Here is a 21020-nt window from a genome sequence, read left to right on the forward strand (position 1 = left end):
ACGCCTGGGGCTAATGTTTAGTTTATATATGCCCATAACTTGCAAGCCCCTTGGATTTGAATCATGTTCTGTTTGGAAATGCATAACCATGGGATTGAAGTTTTTCCTATCCACATTTGGGTTTCTTATATTTGCCACATGTTCTCTTATACGGACATTTAGAGCCCTATATGTCTTTCCTACATAAAAGCGATCGCAATGGACAATATCCAAATATGGAAATTTCAAACATATTTTTTATTTCTGCTTTTGGCCAAGAAATATAAATATTCAATCAAGCCCATTTTGCATTAGCACAATCAAGGACAGGTACTGTCCACTTTTTTTTGTTAAAAAAAAACACATTTAGTGTAACATTGCCATTAGAACACCTCTGCAACAGGCAAGGGCAGTTTATGGGCGTGACCAAATAATGTATGTGAACTTGGCATACAAGGGTTTTAATAAACATTTTGTGACATCCCTGACATGAGTTGAGTGATGACCCACCAAACATTCTCCTCACTACTTGATCCACAGTTTTCTTCTAGAACCCAGGTGATGTTTTCACACCTTGTCAATAAAATGCCCTTGTATGCCACAATTATAAAAAGAAGTTGAATAAGTATCTTCTAGAAGAAAACTCAGAAGAAAAAGTTAATTGCAAATGGGCCCTTGCCCCTTCACGACTACCAGATGTGCTTCTCACAGTCACACTGACATATAACCTCTTATCAGGTATCACAGAGACAATAAGCCATACATAGCTGCAGTCAGAGAAGTTTGGTGCTATAGCACTGGGATATTGGCATAGTGGATGGCTCCCTTGCCTTGCAATATCTTCATGGAGGTCATATGTTCTCCCTGTGTCTACGTGGGTTTCCACCGGCACTCTGGTTTCTTCCCACATTCCAAAAAACATACTGATAAGTTTATTGGCTCCCCACTACAACTGGCTCTAGACTATGGTACATGCACTACACGATATTAGATTGTGAGCCCCTCTGAGGGACTGTAAAGGGTAGAACTCTGTACAGTGCAGCGGAATATGTCGGCACTATGTACATACTAAATAATTCTAATAATAATATTAACCATTATAACTTCAATTTTGGAAAAGGTATACCCGCCAAGCTCTAAGTAGTTTAGTACTTTATGCATAAGTCGTATCATATAATTTCAGGATGACTTTCATCTTTTTCCGAATGGTCCTTCTTAGTTACCAACCCTGAATATTATTTGTGATAATTAATTATTTTGAAACAAAGTGACAGTAATAATATATCTATTTTTCAGATCTTCTCTATCCTTATGGACCTCTCATTGATGCCGTCAGCCCAACGTCAGATGATGGCGGAACACCGTTAATCCCTCTTTCGACATCACTACACCTCTTCGGCAGAAACTACTCCTCTCTTTATGTGAGTAGATTTCTTCAAAATGTCCAACCCAGATAAACATGAAGGGATTTGTAGTTTACCATAAACTGCATCATTTTCAAATATTCCTACTGTCACGCCAGGAGGTAGGCACAAGATCCAGCATTCAAGCTGCACATTATCCACTCCCTGCTGCCTGTACAGTGTGGACACAAAGTTCATACAGTCTGCCCTTCTATTAAGATAGGATGGGAAGCCTTTACATTGACTTTAAGACATTTCCCTCTCATTAATATATATATATATAGTGTGTGGTCCGGTATAAGTCATGGAGAGAATCCAAAGACATAACAACAAAAGTTGTTTAAGTGATACCTTTAATGGCTAACTGTACGAGAATTCTCTGCAAGCTTACAAAGAAATCTTGTACAGTTTGTCATTTGAGTTATAATCTAAACAACTTTTGTAGTTACATCTTCAGATACATATCAGAACAGTCCTTCTTTTCAGTGTTGTTCAATTCTGTCTTACCCTCTTTCTGCAGAGTTCCCTAGGCTTTGTCCTTGGTCATCTTCTATTCTCTCTTTACCTTGTTCAATGAAACTCCTGATTTGACGTTCATAACCACTTGTTATACATTGATGGCACTTTAGTCTACCCATCAACTCCTAATTTGTGTCTCATTTGTTAATTTATTTATTGTATTTATAAAGTGCCAACATATTATGCAGTGCTGATGTAGGGAAGGAGGTGGGATGAGGACACAGAAGGTGCAGGATGAGGAGAGGAGCAGACCCACCACTCCCCTGGTCCTGTTGTCTGGTCTGGGTGTGTGACTGAGGTGAAGGCCTCCATAGGGGAAGGCAGCCTCTCCAATCTCCAGCCGGCAATCTCCTAATGTTTACAGAGTACATAGTCTTGTCACTAACTGTCCCTCTGAGGAACTAACAATCTAATTTCTACCAGAGTCATATGTCCCCATAACCTAGGGCCAGTTTAGGGGAAAGCCAATTTATCTGTATGTTTTTGTGATGTGGGAGGAACCCAGAGTGCCCGAGGAATCCCATGCACACATTGGGAAAACATACACACTCTGTGCAGTTAGTGCCCTGGCTGGAGACCTAGCGCTGCAAGGCAAGTGGCCTATCTACTACATCACCATTAAATGACTTCACCTCACCTAACAATATGCCCTCAAACTTTCCTGTTCAAAACTATCTAACCAATTTTCTACATTAACCATTAACAAACAGCTAACTTCAATCAACCCTGATTCTGGTATCTCTTCAACCTACTGTATCTTATGCACACCATCCCCTTAGCCTAGTAAGGCCGAGATATTTTATTCTATGTTGTGTGTTTGTGATTTAGCTCATATTTGTAGACAACAATCTCTGCTAATTTAATGTACAGATTTAATGTACAGAACTGCAAAATATGTCTCATCAATGTGCCATCTCTCCAGTGTTGCTTGTGAAATTTCCCCAAAGTCATTTTCACAATGCTATTTTTAATGTCGAAAAAATATTCATGAATATTCATGAAAATACATGGTATTTTCGCAATATGGTGAAAAGCGCGAAAATCCTTTAAGAGCAAAAATCCACAAATTATTCATGAATTTAACATTATTTTCATGAACATTAATGCAAAAAGTATAGCGACATTTTTTTGCTTATCACTGTCCACCTCGAGGTTGTTCACCCAGCTCTCGCCATTTCACTAACCAGATCTCCCTTCAGTTGGCGGCAAATCTAGCTACCTAATACATGGGGGCACTTCTAGCTACTTAATACTGAGGGTACTTCTGGCTACCTAATGCTAAGGAACACCTGTAACTATAACAGACAAGGGAACTATGGGAGAAGTAACATCTGGGACAGCCAGCACTCTTGCAGTGGAGTTGGGTGGTGTTTTGTAGGTTTATGGATGGTGAAGTCTAAGGACCCAGGACATCTGTGCCTGTAGGCTCCTGTGATGTAAATCCCAGCCTGGATGCTGTTGAACATGTGCAGGTGCCAGTAAAAAAGGACGGCCATTGACCATAATCGTTAGGCTAAAATGCCCAAGTTTTGTCCAGGCACTGAGAGAACAGCTATTTCATTTTGTTTCTACTGTAAGGTCTCTTTCTAGAGCTGGATATATAAATTCACCTCCGAGGAGATTTCTTATAAAATCCGATAGTGTTATTATTATTACTTTCATCAGTTGTTTAGTTATAATTAATGATAAATGACACATTGTGATTATTCCGCGTACCAATACTTTCACTAGTTGTCCTCACAAAGATGGTTGTAGATTATCACAGGGACATTAAACTATAGTTGGGATTAGATTTAAACTAATAGAGGTAATGAATGCAATGTGGATAATTAAAAGAACATTAGTAGCAAAGGAAAGAGTCTCATGTTTTTATTTTCTGTTATATAGCTTTATTTGTAACATTGCATCATGCTGTCCTATTTGCAGCTTAGAAATTACACTCTGTATTTTTAGCTGTAAAACAAATCATAGCTAATGGTCCTTTGAACTGTCCTGCAGTAAAAACCTTATCTCAAGCTGTCTCTCACAGTTTCTTGGCTGTTTAAAGGGGCACTATGGCGAAACATTGTAAAATTTAAAATATGTGCAAATATAAACAAATAAGAAGTACGTTTTTCCCAGAGTAAAATGAGCCATAAATTACTTTTCTCCTATGTTGCTGTCACTTACAGTAGGCAGTAGAAATCTGACAGAAGCAACAAGTTTTGGCCTAGTCCATCTCTTCGTGGGGGATTCTCCGGGAGTTATTTATTTTTAAAAGCACTTAGTGAATGGCAGTTGCTCTGTCAAACTGCAGAAAAACTGTGTGGAATGGAATGCCTTTTAGGGATGGAGATGTCCTGATTGTGTGTGGCAGGGAGCGCCAAAGGTTTTGAGGTGGACTCTGGGGGTGACTAAGTTATTAGATCCTTTTGATCTAAGATTGGGGGGGGGGTCGTGATGCAGTTGCAATTAGTCCTTCAGGTATCCAGGACCCAGATTGTGTAAAGGATTTGAATGTCGATAAGCCAATCTTAAAGTGGATCCGAGATACACTTTTACTCATTGCATAATTGTGTTCCTTTCATATAGTTTATAAGGCATTCCTCAAGCCAAATACTTTTTTTTGTTTTGTTATAATACTCTAATTCCCTTTAAACGAAGCAAGCCACGCCCACAGCTCCTTTTGTACCTTGGCACTGTAGCAAGGGCTTATGGGAGCTCAGTCTGGGCAGGAGGAGGAGTAGGTTACTAGCCATTGATTTCAGAGGCAGAGTGGAGGAGGGAGGAAGAGAGGGGACTGAATTTACACACAGGCAAGCTGATAGCATCTCCAGCCCTCAGCCTGTGACAATGTGACAAACAGAACATGGCTGCCCTCATTGTATCACATGAATAAATAATCATAAACTTTTGTAGCTGTTTGCAGCTAGATACGCTGTGTAAACTATCTAAACTTTAGATAAAATATATAGACAAGTTACTTGTTATAGTTAGTTTTTCATCTCAGATCCGCTTTAAGCAGAATTCTCAATGTTATTAGTAGCCAGTGGAGTGAGTGAACGGTTGGCGTTATGTGGCAATGGCAGGGTTGGCTAGTTAACAGACTTGCAGCGGTATTCTGTACAACAAACAATAATAATAACGTGCTCATATCCTTTTCTCTTGAACAGGTGAATAATAATGGCTTATTGTCCTTCCGATCTTCCATTTCACAATTTACACCACAACAACTTCCTGTCGCTTTGGGGAACCCATTTTTGGCCGTGTTCTGGGCAGATATAAACAATCAGGTAGCAGGGGACATATATTATCGTCAGAGCACCGATCCAGATCTTCTGCACCAAGTCTCTTCCGATATCAGAACTTACTTCCACGATGAGGATTTCACAGCTCAGTGGGTGTTTGTGGCCACGTGGCACAGAGTGGCGTATTTTGGATCTAATACTAATAAGGTAAAATGGCCAATTTCACGTCTTCAGCAAACATTGCATTGAATATTGATAGTATCACTAAATCTTTGATGGAATTATTATTTAATGTTATACTATTATACTTTATAAATGTCACATGTGTTGAACCCAGGGCCAGATTTATTATAAGGCAATGTAGGCATGTGCCTACAGGCACCTGATGATGTAAAGGCGCCTCCCTCCCCACCCCAAGTGCCTGCCCTCCTGCCTTACCTATGCAGAGTCCTGAGCGGAGTGGAAATGAGAGGCCACTCACCTGACTCTCAGCATTTCACTGATGAGATCTACCTTCAACTGGGGGCACCTCTAGCTTCCTAATACTGAGGGTACCTCTGGCTACCTAATACTAAATGGCACTAGCCAGCACAATAGTGGTTTGATTTGGTGGTGGTTTGTTGGCCCTTGGAGGGTGAAGTATAGGGAGCCAGGACATCTGTGCCTATAGGCTCCTGTGAGGTAAAACCGGGCCTGGTTAAAAAATGAGCAAACCCATCAGCTGAGCTCTATAAAGGCCCTAGGGAAAATGCCACATGTTATTTCAAATTGTGTATCTTAATTCTGAGTACAATTGAACCTCTCCATTATGCTTGTAGCATAACCTGTCAGGTTGGGGGTGTCCTTGCTGCTGCCAATCACTCTATTTAAACAAGTGTGGAAACTATCTCTCATGATTTGTACAACAAATTACTCATGCAGTAGAGGAGATACCTGGGCTGTCAGTAATGAGACACAGAGTACAGATTTCAACCTTGTATCTATCCCGAAGAATTTCTGTCTGATTGTAAGCAAATAATATGCAGTTAGACTGCTGGACGCTCCTTTGTGTTTTTGATACTTCTATTGAATCATGCTACCGATAAAGTTAATTCACAAAACATGTTATTTTTTACCTTAACTATTAGAAAAGATATTTTTTTAGATGAAACAGTACAGGGGAAACGCAAAAAAAATAGAATATCATGCAAAAGTCTATTTATTTCAATAATTTACCTTAAAAGGTGAAACTATTCTATGAAACAGACTCATTACCTGCACAGCGTGATTTTTCAGGCCTTTATTTGTTATAATGTTGATAATTATGGCTCACAGCTTATGAGAAGCCCAAAATCAAAATCTCAGCCTGTTAGAATATTGTGAAAATGTTCAGTATTCTCAGCTCAAAGTGTCAGACTCTAATCAGTTAATTCACCCAAAACACCTGCAAAGGGGCCCTATTTCATGTATTAGTTTCACCTTTAAGTTGGATTACTAAAAAAAACGACTGTTGCACGATACTCAAATGTTTTCGAGATTCACGTGTAAGTAACATCAAACATATTTGGAGTATTTTTTTGCACTCTGGTGGCTTTAAAGTGCGTTAAAACAGGACTTCAAAAACTCTTGCACCTTTTGGGCGGGGGCAGCAGCTGAGGGTTCTGTCTCATTTGTTGATCATCGCAACATCATAACATATTATGGCACCTATTTTCATTAAATCAGATGGTTGACCGCCAACAAGTTGACAGATCTATGGCTACTTCTAATTTTTAAAGATCCCTGATGCCTGAATGACACAGGCATTGTTCTCCTCACTCCAAACAAGCCCATGGTATGCCGCTCATTGTCCCTCCATCCCCCTTTATAGCAATAGACACGCCTGCAGTCTGTACAGCATTGAGCCCTAAACTGTCACCTAAGGGATCCAGTCCCAATCTCTGCCAGGTGGCAGTAATCCTTAGTGTGTATGTAGCTTATAGGCTAAAATTCTATTCCTCTCTAGGTCAGTGGATTTACACGTTCGTGGATTTGTTATGGGGAAAAAAGTATATATTATTATAAAAGAATTGGGTGATGTGATGTATTCCTAGATTCATAGTATGGTTACATAAAGTAACCATGTACATTCAAGACCAATTACTTCATTCTTCTTTCACTTATAAATGATCATGTTTTCACAGGTGGACACATTTCAAGCTGTCGTCACTACTGATGGCAACCAGACCTTCCTCTTCTACAACTATGCAGATCTTCAGTGGCCAAGCATGCGAGAAGATGGTTCAAGTTATGATGGACCTCTAACACTGGTGAGGGAATTGTTATTGACACTTATGAGTCAGCAATAGATTCAAACCAGCTCTTTTGTTTCTCAACCGGTTTGAGGGAGCTGACATGTTGCATCAACTTGGTCTTCTCAAGTGAATTTGAAATTGAGGTTTAAATGAAAACATCTTCTCACTTGTATGCCTCGTGACAAATGTATTCTGACTTCAGTTCTCAATTTGGTAACCTCCTAACCGGGGTTCGTTATGACACCTCATGGACAGCGGAGATTCACCGATATGATCACTTCAGGCAGATAGCAGAACCATTCCACAGGTCTGTATCTTGATAATCACATCTTCTTTTATTAGGGCAACAATACAGATGTGATGCTGGGAGATACATACACTGGGGAAAGTAAAAAAAGGCGTACGTACAAAAAGGGTGTCGGGAAAAAATGGCGCGGGGTGTAAACGATAAGCGTTAATACCGTTTATAAAAAAAATTGTGTTGTATTTCGTTTACAAATAATGTTTTACAAATTTAGAAATCATTGAATAATGTGTTCAAATTGCCAATTGTGAAATCTTTAATCTTTAAAATCTTTAAAATCTTTAATCTTCCCTGTTTCAAAAGTGAAAGTGATAATTAAGTTTGTTAAAAAACGATAATATATGTTATATGGTTATAATTGTATATTATTGTGAATAACCTTCATTTATTGTTTCTTCTTATAATAAAATTTGAAAATATTGTTTATAACGATGATATAAATGTAACTACGTTCGTAATAAATTGTTGTAAAACATTAGTAAGTATTACTAAAATTGTACAAAAACTAAACCTAATCCTACGCTCACACAGAACCCTCCCTATACCTATCCCTTAGACCCCTCTGGTGGTGACTAACCCTAACCACCCCCCTGGTGGTGCCTAACCCTAACCACCGCCCTGGTGGTGCCTAACCCTAACCACCGCCCTGGTGGTGCCTAACCCTAACCAATCCCCTGGTGGTGCCTAACCCTAACCACCGCCCTGGTGGTGCCTAACCCTAACCAATCCCCTGGTGGTGCCTAACTCTAACCACCGCCCTGGTGGTGCCTAACCCTAACCACCGCCCTGGTGGTGCCTAACCCTAACCACCCCCCTGGTGGTGCCTAACCCTAACCACCGCCCTGGTGGTGCCTAACCCTAACCCCTCCCCCGGTGGTTTATATTATACTGTAACTATACCTAACCCTACTCTCTCACAGAACCCTCCCTGTACCTATCCCTAACCCCTAAACCCCCCTGGTGGTGCCTAACCCTAACCACACCCCTGATGGTGCCTAACCCTAAACACCCCCTTGGTGGTGCCTAACCCTAACCACCCCCTTCGTGATGCCTAACCCTAACCACCCCCCTGATGGTGCCTAACCCTAAACACCCCCTTGGTGGTACCTAACCCTAACCACCCCCTTGGTGGTGCCTAACCCTAACCACCCCCTTGGTGGTGCCTAACCCTAACCACCCCCTTGGTGGTGCCTAACCCTATCCACCCCCTTAGTGGTGCCTAACCCTAAAACCCCTCTTTCTGATCGCTTAATTGTATGGATAATAATGTTTTACAAGTAGTGACTGTAAAAAATGTATTGCAATTTACATTACGTACTGATCGCTTTATTTTGTGAATAATAATGTTTTACATACAGTAAAGGATAACATTTTAAATAATGTTTTAATTAAATACAATAAATCATCACAAGTGCAGTGATAAAACATCAAAAATCTGCGGGTGCTGTTTGTAGAACGTTAATAATCTCCAGCACCCTTTGTAAAATGTTAATAATCTCCAGGCGCCCTTTTTTCCTGTTTGGCGCCAGTTAAACAATATTTAATATGGCATTCCATGGCGCCACCATTTTTGTCCACTTGCCTCATGCGCCCATATTTCCCAGCTCCCAAAAAAAGACCTCTGCAATACAGTTACCTCAGATATCTTTCCCAGAGTGCTCTGCTTGAACAACTGCCAACAGAAAGTAGGAGGGGAAAATGTACATACCGGAAAAGGGGCGTTACAGAAAAAGGCCACAGGGTGGCTGTGCTGCATACTAACTGAAAAATATACATGTTGTAGAGAGATATAACAGCAGTCAGAGTAGCACTGCAATAATGAGCTTCGGCTGAGGCAGAACAAAGGTATTTGTCCATTAGACCAGCAATTTAGCTGACAATATATTAGTGCTAGAGAACAAATCTGCTTATTACTACTCTTCCACGTCAGATTGATCCGTATTTAGAATGAGCCTTAACTTGTACTGTTATGATTACTATTCTAAAACATCTATAAATCTACTATTCTTGCTCTTAAAAATAGGCTGGAATAAACAGTGGCTACAACACTGGATACTACACACTCCCAGGATCCCTGTCACATGACATCAGGAATGTATCGTCCACCAGTAACGTCAATGTCACCGGACGCTGGGTCTTCAAAGTGGGCAACCTTCATCCAGAGGACATCAACGGGGCTTTAGGTAAGAAGAAAAATGAGAAAATGATGCTATATGTGCTGTAATTTACTTCACACGGACTTAATGATGAGGACTCTCCAAATCACTCATTAACATACAAAAATGATTGAAGAATTGTTAAAATCGTTGATACGAAATCCGAAAATTAGTTCATGTCTACTCTTTATTGTAACTGGCATTAAAGTGGACCTGAACTCTTGCACAGGACAGAAGGAAAACATAGAGAAATACACCCTGTATGTATTTAGATTTTGATCTCTCAGCCGAGTCAGCTCAGGAATCTCCTCCGACATAATCTGTAAAGCCAGGATGTTAACAATACGCCTGCTTCAATGAAAGCAGGAAGTAGACACTCTGCAGTTGAGAGGAAGCTCTGAGTTCCGGCCCACTTTGATATTTGCATACTGATCAGTATGACTAACACGGAATCCCACAAATCAGGAACACAAGCAATCATGGGTCTGATCCAGTTCACTTTTTGTTATAAGTTTTCTCCTCGGAGATATTTTTTCATCTTCTGCTTTAAATACCTTTTCAGCATTCTACAATTAAAAAAGTACCAAAAGAGCAGGTGAGAAAGTACTGTCCAAAATATGCAGAGGGTTTACTTGCTTGCTGCTGGCTTAAATTACATTTTATTGATAAAATGTCACTTAGGAGAAAAAGTAAATTGAATCGAGCTTCTTAAAGTAAAAGTACCAAAGAGCTGGTGAAAAAGTACTGTCCAAATGATTTATTATCTCATCACTAGTAAAATGTCCTGCAGAAAATCCCAGTGAAAGCAAACATGATTTATTTTTCAGATAATGATGCTGAAGTTCTCACCACAGAAACGCCACCAAATCCCACAGCTCATCCAGGTAAAGAACAACGTTTTAGGATTCGTAAAAGAAAAAAAGCCTTAGAAAAAATAAACATTTTAATAGCTTTACTAGCAAACTCTAAAAAACTTTTTGTGTTTTTACAAAATTAGAGTGCATTTTGCAGCCTAGAAAAATGTTGCGTAAATAAAACGACTTTTCCAAATTAATTTTGCAGAAATTCCTACTAATCCAATCTACATCCAATCCAGGACAACTGTAGCCCCATCTCCAGTCTTAAGATCATCAGGTATTATTACATTATAAAGAAATCTGATCAAGGCACACAACAATTATCAACTGGCCCCAGAGGCGGGACAAGGCCCTTCAGCACCCAAGGCAGAGACAGCAAAGTGCGCCCCTCCATCCCTCCCACCCCTGCCTTCACACACTGATTGCTATTAGACTAATAGGTGCCCCAGGGCCCCCAACCTCCCCAACCTCCCCAACACCTTCATCTCTAGTTATCTGGCTTGCAGTCACTGTCATGTATCCCCTTTTCTTATTTCTTTCTGCTTCTAACACAATTGGGAATGACAGCTGAATGAATTGTGCGCCCTCTCCTACACTGCGCCTTGAGGCTGGAGTCTCTCCAGCCTCTGCCTCGGCCCGGCCCTGATTGGCCCACTAATGGTCAGAACCTCCCAAACAAACAAAGTTTAAAGGTAACATGAACTGAGAGGAATATGGAGGCTGACATGGTTATTAAAACAAATATTTTGTCCATCAATCTGACTTCATACAATTTTTATGTTCACTTATCAATCTGATTGCTGTTAGAACTGGTCCTGTTCAATTTTGAGTCAATATAGGAGGCACATGGAGTGACCTTGGTAAAAAGATACACATAAAAGTAAGTCAGGAGCCCAATATGGTGTAAGAAAAATGAGGTACTCACAAACCCAGGATGCTTAATATCAACCACCTTCATCCCGTGTGGGGAACACATTTCCCGTACTCGGGTTAGTGGTCTCTGAAAAAGGTGAGACTACTGTCTCTGTCCTCCTCCTACAATTGTAGGTTTGGGGGGTGAGAGGTGCTCAATAGGTTATAAAATAATTAAAACCAATATAAAAGGTAAGGTAAGAGACATTTTGCTTTGGCATTGATAAATGAATTTGGTCGTACCAATAAAGCTTTTTTTTGTATTTGAATTTGGACTGCTTACCTAGAGATAAATGTCTAAGATGTATGCCGAACACATCGTTTTTCTGTGCAATAAAAGCTTAGGCATTCATCTCTAGGTAAGCAGCCTCTTATCTTTTATACTGTATTTATTGTATAACCCATTGGATTTCCCTTATGCTGGTTACACACGAGCGATTTCCCACTTGATTGACTGGTAGATCGATTATTTTCGACATGTCCGTTCGGGTCTCTATTGATACAGCGGTCAATTTTCTAATGCCAAGTGTGCAAAATCAACCACTGTACCAATCGAGACCCGATCGGACATGTCGAAAATAATCGAATGATTCCATCCATCGAGCGGGAAATCATATCGTGTGTATCCAGCATAATACCCACCTACAATTTTTGACTCAAGTTTTCCTTTAAATTTGCCTTAGATTTATCTATGATGTTTACATGGGGATGTCCCTAAATTGACTACTTGGATAGGAATTTGAATGTTGGAATTTGAATGATAAATGATTCTTCCTTTGCCTCAGATCTGCTCTACCCATATGGAACCTCAGTTGACACCATGAGTCCAAAATCAGATGATGGAAGTTCACCATTAGTAGGTCTTTCCACAGATGTTCCACTTTTTGGGAGAAATCGCACTTCCCTCTATGTAAGCATGGTTCTGGAATGTTTAATAGTCTCAAATTTAGCAGTTCTTAGATTAGACACTTAACAAAAAATGTTTAAAGGACAACTGAAGCGAGAAGAATATGGAGGGTACCATATTATTTTCTGTTTAAACAACACCAGTTCCCTGGCAGTCCCGCTGGTCTGTTTGGCTGCAGTAGTGTTTGAATCACACCTGAAACAACCATTCAGCTAATCTTGTCCGATCTGACAATAATGTCCATAACTCCCAACTGTCCCTCTTTTGAGGGGACAGTCCCTCTTTGGGAGCGCTGTCCCTCTGTCCCTCTTTCCTCCTCATTTCTCCCTCTTTCAGGACTTTGTCCCTCTTTCTATGTAAATATTTGTATTTCTCTACTGAAAAATGTGTTTGATTGACTCTAAACTTTATTCCCATCCTTTAAATTGATATATTTATAATTTTCCGATGTTAATATGAAGGGAAATGATCCAGGATAGAAAGGACCAGTGTCTTTTGAGTTATAAAACAATCAATTTTTCTCATGAAATCTTTATGGTATTCATGACTATGGGTGTGTCGGGGCGGGATAACGGGTGTGGCAGGGGCATGGCTTATGTGTCCCTCTTTCTAATCTCAAAAAGTTGGGAGGTATGATAATGTCAGAAACACCTGATCTGCTGCATGCTTGTTGAGGGCATATGGCTAAAAGTATTAGAGGCAGAGGATCAGCAGGGCTGCCAGGCAACAGGTATTGCTTAAAAGGAAATAAATATGGCAGCCTCCTTATCCCTCATGCTTCAGTTGTCCTAGTCTTCAAGCATATCAAAACCAGACTCCAACTAAAACTTCAGTACGTTTTTTTTTCTGCTTTCTGTAAATCTAGAGAAGTTCTCTCAAAGTGGGACAAAACTCTGACATCCATTCATTCCGAATTCTGCGGAAACGCTGCATTACCGCAACTCGAAAATTTTAGCCTAATCACATAACTCGAAAGCTTTTTAGTGGAAATTGGATTAATGCTGTAATTGTAGGACAATCAAAAGACTTCAAAAGTATGAGGTAAATCAGAGAATGCAGAAATTTACCGTGGTTGCTAATCGGAAATGTGGTTCCCGCATAATTGCGTTCATCAGCAAAAAAAAAAAAAAATTCTAAATCTGCATTTTATTTTATTTTTACGATTAACTTTATTGAAAAAAAAATCATTTTGCAGAAATCAGAAGTTCAGACTTCTGGGGAATTCTGAAGAATCGGAAAGACACTTATCGGAAAGCGGAAATTTCATCGGAATCGGAAATCGGCTTTTCCAACCATCCCTAGTGTCCATACCAAAACAAAAAAGGCTACAGATGGATTGTAATATTAGTCATTGGTCTTGACAATGTTTGACAGTCTAGAGTCCTTCCCATGAACATTACACCCCCACCTAATTAGATATCACAGTATGAATAGGTCATTTCTGCATTTGGCAAAATATAACCATTTCCTTTTTCTTTTTCGCAGGTTGATAATAATGGTTTGCTGTCCTTCCGTTCAGCCATCTCACAATACGTACCGCAAGCCCTCCCACAGGCTTTTGGAAACCCCTTCTTGGCTCTGTTTTGGTCAGACATAAATAACCAAGTAGCCGGTGATATATTTTATCGCCAGAGCACCGATCCTGATCTGCTGTCTCGGGCCACCTCCGATATCCAAGCCTACTTTCACAATGTGACTTTCACAGCTCATTGGGTGTTTGTAGCCACCTGGCACAGAGTTGCATATTATGGGTCAAACACCAACAAGGTAAGAAAACTAATGAATGGTCATTAAAGGGACACTTAAGCCAAATTAAAAAAAATGAGTTTTACTCACCTGAGGCTTCTACCAGCCCCTAGAAGCTGTCCGGTGCCCACGTAGACTAGCTCTGATGCTCCTGGCCCCGCCGGCAGCCACTTCCAGTTTTGGCGACAGGAGCCGACAGGCCGGGAACGCGAGTGATTCTTCACGTTCCTGGCCGTAATAGCGCCCTCTATGCTGTTATAGCATATACCATATATCATACAACAGCATAGAGGGTGCTATTACGGCCAGGAACGCAAAGAATCACTCGCGTTCCCGGCCTATCGGCTCCTGTCACCGAAACCGGAAGTGGCTGCTGTTGGGGCCAGGAGCATCGGAGCGAGTCTACGTGGGCACCGGACAGCTTCAGGAGGCTGGTAGAATCCCCAGGTGAGTAAAACTCATTTTTTTTAGTTTGGCTTAAGTGACCCTTTAAACCGGATATCTCTTTTTATCTCTCTCTTTTGTGTCAGTGTTCCTCTTTTTTGCTCCATACAGCCCATCCTTTTCGTTTGATTTATAAAGGCGACGTCTCTACATCAGCCAGTTACTGGACATACACTACCAAGGTTTAGAGAAGGCACAGCTAGATGACAACTTTGTTGGGCCTGGAAAGGAGCAATGTAGGATGAAGCTCAAGGGACTGGAGGAAGTGGAGCTTTTGGGGTTCTGGGATGGGCCGTGATGACCTGTCACTCAACCTCCTTCCAATGTCAGCCTGCAGATAAATCTAAGGGTTGTAGAATGGGGTGAAAAAGAATAGTGTAGGTAGGAACAGCACAGAACTGCCCAGTGGTGGATTGATGTGACCCTCTGAATTAAGAACCTCCGTAGGTAAGGATGGGACAGGGGATTGCAGTTTAAAGTGTATCCTCCTGGTAGGGAGATGAAAGTGCAGGAAAAAACAAAATTGTTGAACATGACTTTCTGTCAACGCTTAAGTCTGTCCAACTTCAGTGCACAGTTAAGTTGTCCGTCCTAAACGCTCCTCCTCTCTGCTTACAGGTGAACACATTTCAGGCTGTGCTGAGCACCGACGGCAATCAGACATTCCTCCTCTACAATTATGCTGATATTCAGTGGCCAAGTGTGGCAAATGGTTCTATCCAGGAAGGACGTACTGCCCTGGTGAGTATACCCATTACCGGCTGAGTTAAAGTCACGGCATTTATAGGTGCCTTTTGACAGCAGATAAACCATTTCACAATTGGCAAAAAATGTGGCCTTGGTGGGTGAACCCACATGACTCATTGAACAGAAGTTATTTAATTCATCGGTAGCTTTTGATAGCTGAAGAACTATATGCAGTTTGCCTTCAAAAAACACTTGCTGATGAGTTACACCTACAAGTTTATTTCATTAAACCCTCAACATTTGATTAAATACATATACAAAATGTGGCACTCGGGGGACACATGTCAGCACATTTCTCACCATTTCTGCCCACATGTAACGGAGGGGGCATTGGGGGGGGGGGGGGGGGGGGGGTGTTTACTGCTGACTTATGACTCGAGTATAAGCCGTCAAGACCCCCACTTTTGGGATAATTGTATGGCCCCAGAAATGTGGCTTATACTCAAGTGTTTACAGTAGATGTAAAAGTGTTTTTCCATTATTTCCTGTATTCTACAGGCCGGGCTTAACAGTGGATTGAACTCAGGATACTACACAATCCCAGGTTCTATGACTCCATCTATAAGGAATATATCATCTACAAGTAATGTCAATGTACCTGGGCGTTGGGCATTCAAAATGGACCAGTTACATCCAGAAGATATCGCTGGAAATATTGGTAAGTGTGCACTGTTTTCCCACTCCTTAGTAAAAGAGCATGTGATTTGCAAATGTGTTTATTGCTTGTTTATTACAGGAAATATATTTATGGCCAATAAAGGAAATTCTACAAACACTGTTTTGTTTTTCATTTTAGATAATTCTACAGATGTTCTTTTGGAAACTACGATTGCCCCAATCTACATAACATCTACTCCAGCTCCTGCATTATACTCTTCAGGTACATTCACTGAGTTGTTCTTTTTTCTTTTCTGCCAAATAACTGTTTGGATGAGTGTTGTATAAGTATTTATTTCGCATTAACCACTTCACAACTGAGGGGTTTTAACCCTTGAGCACGAGAGCAATTTTCACCTTTCAGCGCTCCTTCCATTCATTCGTCTATCACTCTATAATTACTTATCACAATGAAATGAAATATATCTTGTTCTTTTCGCCACCAATTAGGCTTTCTTTAGGTGGGACATTATGCCAAGAATTATTTTATTCTAAATGTGTTTTAATGGGAAAATAGGAAAAAATGTGGGAAAAAGTTTATTATTTTTCAGTTTTCAGCCTCTATAGTTTTTAAATAATGCATGCTACTGTAATTAAAACCCATGAAATTTATTTGCCCTTTTGTCCCGGTTATAAAACCGTTTAAATTATGTCCCTATCACAATGTTTGGCGCCAATATTTTATTTGGAAATAAAGGTGCATTTTTTTCAGTTTTGCGTCCATCCCTAATTACAAGCCCATAGTTTATAAAGAAACAGTGTTATACCCTCTTGACATAAATATTTAAAAAGTTCAGTCCCTAAGGTAACTATTTATGTTTTTTTTTTAATTGTAATATTTTTTTTTTTCAATTACAAAAAAAAAAGTTTGGGGAGTGTGGGAGGTAATGAGTTAATTTTTAGTGTATAACTAATATATTTGTATATGAAAAATGCTTTAGGGTGTAGTTTTACTATTTGGCCACAAGATGGCCACAGTAAGTTTTTGTTTATGCGACCTGCAAGCGTACAGGAAGTACGCTTGCAGGAAGTTCAGGGAGGCTGGGAGGATATTTTTTCACAATGATCGCGCTGCTTCTCGTAGAAGCAGCTGATCATTGCGGGGAGCTTAGATCAACGAACGGGAAAGGTTTTTCCCGTTAATTGCTCTCCGGGCAAGTGGGCGGCGGCATGCACGAACGCGGGGACACGCAGACGTGAAAGTGGGAGCGCGGACAGCGGCAGGAGCGGCGCAGGTGCGGATTTCTCCGTCCCTTGGTGTTAACTGGGTGGAAAAAGGGACGGAGAAATCCGCACCGCTGGGGGTAAAGTGGTTAAATTTCCAACATGAAACAATATGAACACACGGCCTATAAACTTTATTTATATATAGTGCTCATCTCTCCTTAAAGGTAGATAAATCATATACAGCAAGCAAGGGAGCTCAGAGCTAACATTGAATACAATTTATTGAAAAAATAGCAATAATAAACTGACTCACAATAACCCCCCCCCCCTTCCCCCAAACCAAGCAGAAACATCCGGACTAAATACACGTGTCCAAATATAGGAGTGCACTTCCTATGATACCGGGATCCAAATATGCATGTGTATATACTTTCTTCTGGACCAGATTTGATCTGCAATAAAGAGACATCCAAAACCAGATTACAGCGTGCAAGTCTTCGGCATCGCCCCTGTGCAATGACATGCACGCCTCTATATTGACTATATACGCAACCATTACTGACATATGCATCTAATGTCAAGCCTCAACCAGCTATGCTGCGAGCTTAGAAAGTTTGTTTGGCTGTTGGCTAGCCCGCTCACGTGTACCACTGGTAGAAATGTGTACTTCTGTGAGATTTCTCACGTCTCAGCTAAAGCTGATGTGGTGCAATGACTTGGTAATCCCTTCACGGTAGGATGCGGACTGCCCCGTTATCATACTATGGAACTCCGTGCAGCCGCCGCTAGGAGGAAGGTTGCGGAGGTACGGGGGACATACACCACGCCTACTGAACAGAGGACATCACGGAACACATGACGCGTTTCATCCACTTAGGATTTCTTCAGACGTGCAGCGTCAGGTTAAAGGGCACATACTTTTATACCCAATAAGGCATTTACATATAGCGGAAAATTTTAAAAACACAGTTGCCATGTTCACTCTATGAAGAGCAGTCAGTTAACCATTAAAGTGACTCTTAAGCCCCCCCAAAAATGAGTTTTACTCACCTGAGGCTTCCAGTAGCCCCCTGCAGCTGTCCGGTGCCATCACCGTGTCCCTCAGATCTTCTTGTTACCGCCGGCGGGCACTTCCGGTTTCGCCGTCAGCTGCCGACAGGCTGGGAATGCGAGTGATTCTTCACGTTCCCAGCCACAATAGTGCCCTCTATGCTGCTATAGCATTCCTCTATGCTGCTATAGCAGCATAGAGGGAGCTATTGTGGCTGGGAATGAGAGGAATAACTCGCGTCCCCAGCCTATCGGCGGCTGACGGCGAAACCGGAAGTGGCCAGCGGCGGGGACAGGAGGATCGGAGGGACACGGCGAGGGCACCGGACAGCTGCAGGGGGCTATTGGAAGCCCCAGGTGAGTAAAACTCATTTTTTTTTGGTCTTAAGGGTCACTTTAAAGTGGACCCAAACCAAACATTTTTTTTATTTCAAAATATTTAGTTGCACCACTCTGACACATACAAAGATAAATAAACACTCCTTCAAACCTATGAGCATTTCAGTGCATGCTTTTCACCCTTCTCTTTTCATAACTAGGGTTATACTGGGGGCAGCCATTAGCAATTCCTCCATTGCCGGACAACAGTTTGACGGATTTTTTCCCGGCAATTTGAAAGGATGGGAGGGGTTACTCAAAAAAATGTAAAATATTTTATATTTGTCATCATGCAGCTGAAGAAAAGGCTGCTATTTATTATCATAATTTAGAAAATAGATTTTATTTCTGAAATCTTGTATTTTTAATTTGGGTCCACTTTAAGCACTTTGATTAGCAGTGGGTTCCATGTTACAGAAACGCCTTCATATTCAAATCCTTGTTTAGTCCAAACGACATTAAACTCCCACATTTATAGATCAATTCCGATTCCTTTTTTCTAACTTCACGATCAAAATTGCCACGCCTGGGGCTAATGTTTAGTTTATATATGCCCATAACTTGCAAGCCCCTTGGATTTGAAACATGTTCTGTTTGGAAATGCATAACCATGGGATTGAAGTTTTTCCTATCTACATTTGGGTTTCTTATATTTGCCACATGTTCTCTTATACGGACATTTAGAGCCCTATATGTCTTTCCTACATAAATGCGATCGCATGGACAATATCCAAATATGGAAATTTCAAACATATTTTTTATTTCTGCTTTTGGCCAAGAAATATAAATATTCAATCAAGCCAATTTTGCATTAGCACAATCAAGGACAGGTACTGTTCACTTTTTTTTGTTAAAAAAAAAACACATTCAGTATAACATTGCCATTAGAACACCTCTGCAACAGGCAAGGGCAGTTTATGGGCGTGACCAAATAATGTATGTGAACTTGGCAAACAAGGGTTTTAATTAACATTTTGTGACATCCCTGACATGAGCTGAGTGATGACCCACCAAACATTCTCCTCACTACTTGATCCACAGTTTTCTTCTAGAACCCAGGTGATGTTTTCACACCTTGTCAATAAAATGCCCTTTTATGCCACAATTATAAAAAGAAGTTAAATAAGTATCTTCTAGAAGAAAACTCAGAAGAAAAAGTTAATTGCAAATGGGCCCTTGCCCCTTCACGACTACCAGATGTGCTTCTCACAGTCACACTGACATATAACCTCTTATCAGGTATCACAGAGACAATAAGCCATACATCGCTGCAGTCAGAGAAGTTGGGTGCTATAGCACTGGGATATTGGCATAGTGGATAGCTCCCTTGCCTTGCACTATCTTCATGGAGGTCATATGTTCTCCCTGTGTCTACGTGGGTTTCCACCGGCACTCTGGTTTCTTCCCACATTCCAAAAAACATACTGATAAGTTTATTGGCTCCCCACTACAACTGGCTCTAGACTATGGTACATGCACTACACGATATTAGATTGTGAGCCCCTCTGAGGGACTGTAAAGGGTAATACTCTGTACAGTGCAGCGGAATATGTCGGCACTATGTACATACTAAATAATTCTAATAATAATATTAACCATTATAACTTCAATTTTGCAAAAGGTATACCCGCCAAGCTCTAAGTAGTTTAGTACTTTATGCATAAGTCTTATCATATAATTTCAGGATGACTTTCATCTTTTTACGAATGGTCCTTCTTAGTTACCAACCCTGAATATTATTTGTGATAATGAATTATTTTGAAACAAAGTGACAGTAATTATATATCTATTTTTCAGATCTTCTTTATCCTTATGGACCTCTCATTGATGCCGTCAGCCCAACGTCAGATGATGGCGGAACACCGTTAATCCCTCTTTCGACATCACTACACCTCTTCGGCAGAAACTACTCCTCTCTTTATGTGAGTAGATTTCTTCAAAATGTCCAAACCAGATAAACATGAAGGGATTTGTAGTTTACCATAAACTGCATCATCTTCAAATATTCCTACTGTCACGCCAGGAGGTAGGCACAAGATCCAGCCTTCAAGCTGCACATTATCCACTCCCTGCTGCCTGTACAGTGTGGACACAAAGTTCATACAGTCTGCCCTTCTATTAATATTGATATATATATATATATAGTGTGTGGTCCGGTATAAGTCATGGAGAGAATCCAAGGTCATAACAACAAAAGTTGTTTAAGTGATACCTTTAATGACTAACTGTACGAGAATTCTCTGCAAGCTTACAAAGAAATCTTGTACAGTTTGTCATTTGAGTTATAATCTAAA

The 21020-nt window shown here is 40.6% G+C and overlaps 1 protein-coding gene across 1 annotated transcript in view; it reads left to right on the forward strand.

The window, feature by feature from the left end:
* The window catches only part of LOC137522290 (uncharacterized), a gene marked incomplete at its 3' end in the record, with an annotated part of 138123 nt that overhangs the window by 54930 nt on the left and 62173 nt on the right, over positions 1–21020 (forward strand). Inside the window, exons 25-36 of the mRNA XM_068242320.1 lie at positions 1276–1400; positions 5054–5335; positions 7291–7416; positions 9729–9888; positions 10689–10745; positions 10924–10995; positions 12416–12540; positions 14023–14304; positions 15346–15468; positions 15973–16132; positions 16271–16354; positions 20524–20648. Coding sequence (XP_068098421.1) covers positions 1276–1400; positions 5054–5335; positions 7291–7416; positions 9729–9888; positions 10689–10745; positions 10924–10995; positions 12416–12540; positions 14023–14304; positions 15346–15468; positions 15973–16132; positions 16271–16354; positions 20524–20648 — 1721 coding nt within the window. The remainder of the gene's footprint in view (positions 1–1275; positions 1401–5053; positions 5336–7290; positions 7417–9728; positions 9889–10688; positions 10746–10923; positions 10996–12415; positions 12541–14022; positions 14305–15345; positions 15469–15972; positions 16133–16270; positions 16355–20523; positions 20649–21020) is intronic.

The sequence above is a fragment of the Hyperolius riggenbachi genome, chromosome 6 (genome assembly GCF_040937935.1).
Source record: "Hyperolius riggenbachi isolate aHypRig1 chromosome 6, aHypRig1.pri, whole genome shotgun sequence".
In the NCBI taxonomy this organism is placed as follows: domain Eukaryota; kingdom Metazoa; phylum Chordata; class Amphibia; order Anura; family Hyperoliidae; genus Hyperolius; species Hyperolius riggenbachi.